Genomic DNA, 9,860 nt, shown 5'->3' with positions numbered 1-9,860 from the left:
CAATTAACAAACGGAGACGTAACAATATTTTTATAACCTATAATATATCATACTTCTTTCATATCCAGGATTACATGATAGCGTTTAATTTACCATAATTAACGATTTTCCATGTAATGCATCATTAATAGCAATTCCAGTTAACGATATATATATATCTATATGTTACTGCGTGACAATCATGTAATTATATAGTGTAAGGATGTTTTTCTATGTTCAGTTGTCAACTACAGGACTCTCAAACACAAGGTAATAAAGCTGGACTCTAAAATTCATGAATCCATTTAGTTGCTTCTTATATACTGTTATAAAATCTGAGATTTTACACTGACTTTTACACTTTTTTACACTTGGATTTGTTAAGGTGTTACTAAGATAAACGTTCATATGAAAACGCTTACAATGTTAATTGGAACAAATTATGTTGTTGTTTATTATTAAGCACAAAGGGCTATATGTGCTCTGCCCACCACGGGTATCGAATCCCGGTTTCTAGCGTTGTAAGTCCACAGACATACCGCTGTGCCACTGGGGGGCAAATGTTATTCTATTGTGAAATAGTCATAAAATTAGTATTCTAAAGTTATATAAAAGAAAAGGTATAGATTCTATTCAAACACCAATCTTTTGACAGACAAAGTGGGGAAGTTAGGGATTTTATTTTCCGTTTAAAGTCGTGACGTTTTAGTCTGTTATGTTATCATAAGCCGGATCAAGTGATATGCCACTCTTATCCCTATCTTGTTTGGTTCCTTTGTTTACGTCCAGTAGCCAACCCTACATAGGTTTATTATTTAGCGATAAATTGCGTTCCTAATACTTGTCATAAACATCTGTAAACAAAAACAACAAGTAAGTGCATTATTTTTTTAAACTTCGCATAAAACTATACAAGGGGCTATATGCACTAGCTGTCCCGAATTTTGAGGTGATAGACTAAAGAGATGTCAGCTAGTCAATGCCACCCACCGCCAACTATAGAGGTACTATTGTCAGACCGAATAGTAGGATTTGACCGTCACTCTCGTAACGAATCCATGAAAAGTTCAGAGCGCATTTTTGTGGAGGGGGCGTGACGGTAATGGGCATGAACCACAGATCCACAGCCCTGCTCGGTAACGACTGGATTGAGCTCGGCCGTTCAGTAAATGAAGAAGCCTGACTATAAGGGTCGTTGATGTGTCATCTTAAATGTCCATGAATGAAGAAACACGTATCACAATGGTCGATATTGTATCATCTTAAATGTCCATAAATGAAGAAACACATTTCAAAGATCTTTGATATATCATATTAATTGTTTTTAAATGAAGAAATATGCATTTTAAGGGTCATCAATGTATCAGTAAATGAAAAAAAAACAAAAAAAACGTATTATGAAGCCACGTATTCTTTTATCACAAATGACAGGAAAATAAGGTAAATACACCTTACGAGGTCAATTTAGGAAGCAATATTTATTCATAGAGATTATTCTTAAATTAGTGCTGAGGTAAGTACGTTATAGTGATTATTATTTGAAGTTTAACATATAGATTTCGATAGTACGAATTTCCTTTTCTTGGCGGCTTAAAAAATGTCTAAAGGTCACACGTTTGATGTCTAATATCGATTACCGAATATTTTCGAAACATTAACGGCTCTCGAGGGCAATTTGTAAAGGAATGGTTAAGACATATTAGCACTGAAACGGATCAGTATGATACTTTGCTCTAATATATATTTTAAATAGTTACTGCCGAAACTCACCAAAAATAACTTTAACCACCTGACTACATTTTTTACATGTTCTAGACTTTATACTACTTTTGCTCCGATCATTTGTTTGTTTTCTTGTACAGGATTCAATGACAAAAAACGTATTATGACGTTTGAGCTGCAAAGTTTCTGAATGTGCGAATGTGTCAGGGTCTAAACGTAGAGACTGGACGTGCATGAGAAACGCAAAGTTTTGTTTGTTTGGTTGCTGTTAAACGCAAGGATATGTACAATGTGCTATATGTACTCTGCTTACTGCGGATATCGAAACAATTTTTAGCTTCATAAGTTCTCAGAACGGGGGGGAGGAACGAAACGCAAGATACGTGTTTTCGTATATTGTCAGATAACTAGCAAAGCGATATTACTTTCGTAAGGAGCGAAGAAATAGTTAAAAACAACAACAACTCAGAGGGAATATTTTACAACTACAAGAGAAAAAAATGTATTTTCTTCATTTATGTAAGAATGAATTTACTCTGCTGTAGCCAGATCTGTATATATACAAGTGCAATTACAGATTATTAAAGATTATGATGTATTAATATGTGACGTGACGTCTTGTAATTTCACTCGATTGTCCAGACGTTTTCAAGACTACAATAACTACTGGGATTTTCTAGAATGTTTTTAAGCTAACAAAAGAAGTCGACAATTTTAAGTGATAAGTAATTATGGTTTGATGAAATTGTTTGTTTGTCTGTTTTTGAATTTCGCGCAAAGCTACACTAGGACTATCTGCGCTAGCCGTCCCCAATTTTGCAGTGTAAGACTAGAGGGAAGGCAGCTAGTCATCACCACCCACCGCCAACTCTTGGGCTACTCTTTTACCAACGAATAGTGGGATTGACCGTCACATTATAACGCCCCCACGGCTGAAAGGGCGAGCATGTTTGGTGGGACAGGGATTCGAACCCGCGACCCTCAGATTGCGAGTCGAGTGCCTTAACCACCTGGCCATGCCGGGCCATTTTGACGAAATAAAAGCAAACAAACTTTGTGTTGAGAATTTAGTATTATTTGTTTAATGAAAATGTATACGTTGTTGGTTTTGTGATATACATTTCACTACCGAAATATTTAGTAAGGTTTATTTGGAATTCAATACACGGTTTTATAGCTGAAATGTGCGATTCATTGAAACACAGAAGTCGAATGTTTCTGTATGTTTACAGTGAGTCAACGGTGAGTTTACTGTCTTACAGCGCCAAAATCCGTTGTTCGATTTCTTGTGATGTACAGGGCGCAGACAGCTTATTGGGTAGCTTTGCGAGCAAACACCTATCTGTATTGTTGCAGCACGAAAGTTTAGCATATTGTTACGCATTAATATTACACATATTTTCGTGTATAATATAATATAAAATAGCACATTGTTACTAATTACGTAGCACATACTTTATAAACGTAACTTATCAATGTAACAGATATAGTTATGACATCACACGTCTTTATACGTATAAGCTAACACATCTCTATATATTAAACATAATATATTTGGCATGATTGGCCGAGAACATATCACGTGCTGTGAAATATTTTTCAATGTTGCCTTGAAAGCTGGAAAACAGTGTTGCCCAGTTATCAAGGCAATTGTCATGTATGCGTTGGTTGCGTCGTAGCAGGACGTTACAAACGACAATTTATTTCAGTGAAACACACTGATTCATTTAGGCCTAATTACAAGTTGCTAAAACCTGTAAAATTGATCCGGGCATATCTTAAGACGTAAGATTAAGAGCTACAGAGTCGTTTAGGCAGCAGGGTACAATTTTTTTTTTTTTGCATTACATTGAAAACATGCTGATTTATTTAAGCGTAATTTACAAACAACATCGTAAATCTCGCCAGCATTCTTGGAATATTTTGCGCTGAAGTTAGACAGGCGCATACTTATTACGCTTATTGCTATGATCTAAAGATGGTGGGCTATTATATTCAGAAAATTAAAAAAATCTAAATCTTAATGATTTAAAACTGATTCTTAAAATGAGATCAAAATCCACAATGAAATATTTAACTTTAAGATCTAATGTAAGCTAAATATACAGAAGGGGGGAGTCAGAATAAAACAATTATTTACTGTTTATAAGGGCAACAAATGACCTGTTGTCCGAAATCATCAGCCAATAATTGTTCATTGTAGAACGTATATTATAATACAACTCATCATTTTATATGTATAACATAGCGTACTCGTATTCATATAACTCATCGTTAGTTATATGCATATAGTATAATCTATCAGCATACATGCGAGAGTAATATTAGTTTTTTTTCCTAAATATACATAAATTTCGTTCAATAAAAACCTGGATTTTTTTTTCTCTATGTTTTTAATGATTCTTCGTATCTTTAGTTCACCGATGTTAACTCAGAGTGAGAATAAAATGTCTTGAGTCTGACTTTTGGAAGACTGACTTAGTAAAGTATCAATAACTTCAAAAGGATCAAAACTTTGAGCAGCTGAAAATGTCTCTACGAGATAAGTTAAAATAATAAGGGTTTAAACATTTGGTGTGTCATTTGTTATGAAGTATTCCCTATAATTTTACAGCACATGATGTGAAACAACAGTATTATTATATAAGGAAAACCAAATTTCATTATGTTTTATTAAAGAGTGTTAGGCTATGCAAGGTAAGTAATTTGTAACACATGTAGGATATTCTAACACCTAAAAACTGAATTAAATGTCATTTTCCAACTTTTGTTTTCGAAGAAAACAATTATATTATAACAGACTAGTTTGTCCTGTGTAAAGGATTAAAAGGCGTATGAAGACACGAAAAGTGGAAAAATACTTAAGTCTAATAGATCAAAGCTTGTGTACTTGAAACTCATTTGAACCTAGTTTTATTTCAGTTAATATAGTAAATGAATAAATCTGTCACAAAGATTCATCTTCCATAGGTCCAGTTACCTGAACACCAGATTAGGCAGCTGTGTCAGGTTTCTAGAGAAATATTCCTTAATCAACCCATGCTTGTGGAACTAGAAGCCCCAGTAAACATCGTTGGTGACATACATGGTCAGTATGGTGACCTTTTGCGCCACTTCAATAAAATAGGTTATCCTCCTGAGGCTAACTACTTATTTCTTGGAGATTATGTAGACAGGTAAGATTCGTCAACTAGAAATGGAACATATTTTTTTTTGTTTTGTGCAAAACATGTTCAAAAGATTTAATCGTTTATTTTATTATGTACATAAGGTTAACCAGAACTGTTAATACTCTTCTTAGAATGTCACATTCAATAGGCAGTCTGTAGTTCTGCAATTTACATTGACATAACACTAAGAAGACGACACTTCCGCATCATTTGAGAATCTAGCATATATAAAGAATATTATACTTTGTACGTTTTCATAAATTATAACTACACAAATAAACGTGTACCTTATTTTTTCGTTGGATTACACTTTCGTAGACAATATTTTTCATATTATTTTTGTTTGATGTGCATTTATACGGAAGAGCGTGCTGCATTGGCCCGATCATAGGGCGATCTCGAATATAAGGCGACCCCATTTTCAGAAATCGTGGGAAAGAAAAAAAATTGAGTGTCATAGCTTCCTTTTTAGGTCCGCAAAATCAGTACTATAACTTAACAGCCTGCAGGTGAATTAGTTGCAAGAATTAGCGATGACTTTGAGCGAACATCTGGCGCGCATGCGTGGATGGATGTTATCTGGACATCCAGGAATGCGACAGGCTAGAGTAGGCGGAACGGGCCTGTGGTTGGCCGCGATTATAAGGTGACTATGAAATTTACAGCCTAATTATTAATCAAAAAAGCATCGCCTTATAATCGGACCAATACGGTATAAAGTGTTGTTAAGAAAGATTGGATTTAAATGTTTTCTCGAAGTAACAAGATTGTTTCAAAAATAAGATATCTTTGTACTTGTTCTTAGAATACCATATTACTAAAAAAAAATGTTACTCATTCTGGAATACCACATTCTTAAAAGGAAGGCGTCTTTGTACTTGTTCCTGGAATGCTACATTCTTTCTTAAGAAAGGGTGTATTTATGCATTATTCTTGATATATAACCATGATAAGGAAAGTGAATTTGGACTTTTTATTCAGGCACGGCGTTCTTTATGAAGAATGTATTTATAATTATTACACTCGCAGAAATTAAGGATCAATTAATAATATTAATCACAAGACTCGTAATAACCAGCATCTGATCATATTTACAGCAGGCAACGGAGATACTGGTCACATGGCATGCTAGTCATATGAAAAATTAACTATATGCATATTGCACTATAAAGTATTTATCTCAAAGACTTTGGTCAGTTGGTAATATTGTTGTTCAAAGACAGTTTTCCCCCTTAATCCTTGATGTCGGTGTAACAGTGATCAACTGTGCCACAGTGTAGGCATCCAAACGAAACAGATGTTGTAAGTGGCAATAGCAAGTATGAAGTTGGAGTTTATCAGCGCCAAGTGGTAATTTTACCTGGTTGTTTGCTAACGCGTAATCAGTATTTTCTAGAATCGTTATCCAGACGCTGGTAAAATCCAAAGAAGACTTGATGATAATCGATCCAGGATAACAACCACAAAACCAAGACTGAGATCTGACAACTACCTCTAGACGGCAAAGATTTTTTTTCTATCCAAAATCTTCTGGTATGATTTCAGCGGGTAAGTGGAGATAATGTCTGAAATGAAAGAGTTAGGAAAAACCTAAAAATGTCTGGTTTGTATGTCAGAAGACCATCCCTATATCCAACACTGATCGTAGGCCATTACATGAATCGACTGGTTTGGCTATGTGCATATACAGAAGTCAAGGGACTAGTGCAACTCTATGTTGTTCATATATGAGTCCAAGTTTCAGTTGTGCAACAGTAATGGGCTTATTAAATTGGAGATTGTTTGGGGAATTCTGCACAGAAGCATGCATTGCCAAACAAAGCTGCTTATGGGAGATGGGGTAGTAGTGGTGGGTCTGTCATGATGCAGGCTGACATAAACTAACTTGGCTATATGAACTCATACCCATCTATGAACATACAACTACTGGCCAGAGGTATAGAAAGTATTTCTGAATGTTATTGTGAAGCCATTTGTAGATGCAGTTGGGTCATATTTCATTCTGATGAGCAACAATATGAAACACACCGAGCAAGAGTGGCATTGGAATACCTCGAAGTATCTCAGCTGGCTTGAACCCAAATGAATGCACCTGGGACACGCTGCAGAGACATGCAACCACTTACCATACGAGCATGTCACTAGAAAGACATCATAATACGACAGTATATATTAAAACTTGGCGAATGGTTTGATCGTTTCACACTACAAATGAAACTGGCATTGTCATGTTTTTACAAAAGTGACATCAGCCCCTAAAAGCATATCCCTATATCACACTACTGCTCCTGGTACCTTGTCAATATGATGTTAAAATTATAAAGTCTATAAGCTCAAGTTTAGGATAAAAACAATAAAATTAAACACCTTTCTGAATAAAGATGGATGATCGATAGGTAAGTGAAGTTATTTAATTGCTAAATGATTATTAATTCGCCGTTTTTATATGAACTTATTATACGTATTTATCTGTGTCTCCACCAGTTTTATTAAAACGCACGTCTGAAACAGTCTGTTACAGTTGCTGTTTTCTTAGTTCAAAACTACACAATGAGCCACCTGCATGCACTTTGTCCAATGCGGAGACTCGAACCTCGCATTTGAGTGTAGTAGATCCGTAGTCTCACAGCTGACCAAACGGGGGATAAATCTGTAACATCACTAACCGATATAGGGTAACAAAGCGAGCGAATAAATGAATAATTATTATATCATCTTAATACAAACATATGATTAAAACAAAATATAAAGTATTTTTTGATATCATATAATTAACAATGTTTCAATAATTGTTTCATGACCCAAAGTTTTTTTTAAATTGAATATGTATGCCTAGCAGTTATTGCATAAAAGTAATAAAAATGGCACATGGTAACTGAATAAAATAATACTGGCCGTTTATATTACATTCATGTGATCACAGAATTGGGCGTTAACAAAGTGTTTTTAAACCGAGACAAAAATTCCTTTATTATCCTTCTGTCCAAAAAAAGTGTTTCAGAGGATTAAAATCTAGAAAAATATGCAGGGTACGTTTCATTATATAAAATAAGTTTTCTTTTAATAACCAAGAGAAATAGATTCAAACATGACATAAGCATTCTCGACGTTAAAAATGACTTCTTTCGCGCGCATATAAAGTTAAGTTCAAATTGTACTCTGCCAGGTTTGAATTACTACGTCGCCGTATTCAATACAGATTATTATAGAACGTTTGGAGGAAAAGCTCTTCGCTTACTTTCCAAACCACTTTTTATTTTTAGGAACAACAAGACATACAACGATCATTACAGAGAAGTATAATATTTACTGAAACGTACACTAGGTAATTGTTTTTCTAAGAAGACATGGATTTGCTATCATCAAAATTAATGCAGGATATGCTTGTTGGAATGGAAATACCTAATGTAAAAAAAATCGATTTTCTGAATGGTAAAAACCTAATGTGACACTGCGTAGTAACTTAACGTACCTAAGTTATAAAACAAACCACTTCTTAACTGTTTATCGATCAATATTTCTGGCACATTCAGTTAAGCATCTTTCAATCTTGCTCAGTGAGAAAAGACTGAACGAATTGTTTGGTTTCATTATGATCCTAACAGAGAAGCGACATTCTACAGCATATTTGTTGGTAGTTCTCAATGCTTTATATATAAAAAAAATATGTGTAATTTATTGCACTATCAAAACTTAATATCCCTAGTGGTATTCTTTCTAAAACTGAGTGATACCGTACTAATACCGTACCGAAAAGTGTTTGTAGAATGTTTATCTATCGGTTGTTTCTGTTTTTTTTCTCGATTTTTTATTATAAAACGCAACATCCAAAGTAATTTCAAGCACGGCCAAGTAAAAAAGCTAGTTTTATGAGACAACACAAAGGAGTAATTTCAGGTAAAGTGTTATGAACCTCATGAAGCATAGTTTGAAGTTTTTCTTATTCACCTAAAAATTGGACTACGACAAAGATTATTTTCATTGTGCTTTAAAACAATGGATAGAATTGAAATATACAGTGTTCAACCTCTTAAAACAGCATGATAAAACAATACATACAGTTTGTTTATTCTTTTTTTATGATATGTATAAAACATTTATGTGTCTTCTTTCAATCGTTCAGAGGTCGTCAATCCTTGGAGACCATATGTTTGTTGTTATCCTACAAGATTAAGTTCCCTAATAACTTCTTCCTCTTAAGAGGAAACCATGAATGCGCCAGTATTAACAGGTAAGTTAATGGGTTCTAGTAATACAGTAAAAGTGAATTTTTATATATTTTTTATTCCTGAATATGGAAAACATGAACTTTAAGAAGACATTTTACAACTCATATTCTTGAACAATAAATGCTTGTAAGGTATACTATTTATTTATCTATTTGTTCATTATGTGGTTATGAAGAATATAAAATGGAAATATTTTAGCTTTAAAGTTTAAAAATGGGTCACATAACCGCTAATAATACCCAGGTTTTTACTAACAGTAGCTATAGTTTTAAAGTTAACCTTATTAAAAGGTTAAAATTTAAGGTACTTGTGTAAATATAATTAAAATACTCAAAAGATCAACATTTTTACTTCACATTTAAAAACATTATTCTAATAGCGATAAACAGTGTTAAAATAGGCATTCTAGATGTTTAAACATCTAATCACGTCACCCTCAGGAATGTGAAAACAAAATCTGTGACCAATTAGTTTACACACTGAATTTAAAGATGATCACGCTATCTGCATACTTCCCGACTTTCCAACCTTTCATCCCTATTTAAGATACGACAATTATTTTTAGTATGTTTAATTATTTCTATATTTTCTCTAATATTTCTAGCCGTCATATCATTCGGTTGAACCAAAATAACAGTTTCCCCCACTCAATTACATGATCAGTATGACTTTCATGTTCAGCTAGTGCAGGCCCGGCATGGCCAGGTGGTTAAAGCACTCGACTCGCAATCTTAGGGTCACGAGTTCGAATCCCTGTCAC

General features: G+C 34.1%; 1 protein-coding gene across 2 annotated transcripts in view; it reads left to right on the top strand.

Annotated features, from left to right (window-relative positions):
• The window catches only part of LOC106459509 (serine/threonine-protein phosphatase alpha-3 isoform-like), a 49,880-nt gene that overhangs the window by 24,954 nt on the left and 15,066 nt on the right, over positions 1–9,860 (top strand). For both annotated transcript variants that reach the window (XM_022386018.1, XM_022386017.1), the window contains exons 2-3: positions 4,672–4,877; positions 8,995–9,102. In XM_022386018.1, coding sequence (XP_022241726.1) covers positions 4,672–4,877; positions 8,995–9,102 — 314 coding nt within the window. The remainder of the gene's footprint in view (positions 1–4,671; positions 4,878–8,994; positions 9,103–9,860) is intronic.

The sequence above is a fragment of the Limulus polyphemus genome, unplaced genomic scaffold (assembly GCF_000517525.1).
Source record: "Limulus polyphemus unplaced genomic scaffold, Limulus_polyphemus-2.1.2 Scaffold620, whole genome shotgun sequence".
Classification (NCBI taxonomy): domain Eukaryota; kingdom Metazoa; phylum Arthropoda; class Merostomata; order Xiphosura; family Limulidae; genus Limulus; species Limulus polyphemus.
The sequence above is the reverse complement of the archived record's forward strand: the minus strand, read 5'-3'. Positions and strand labels throughout refer to the sequence as shown.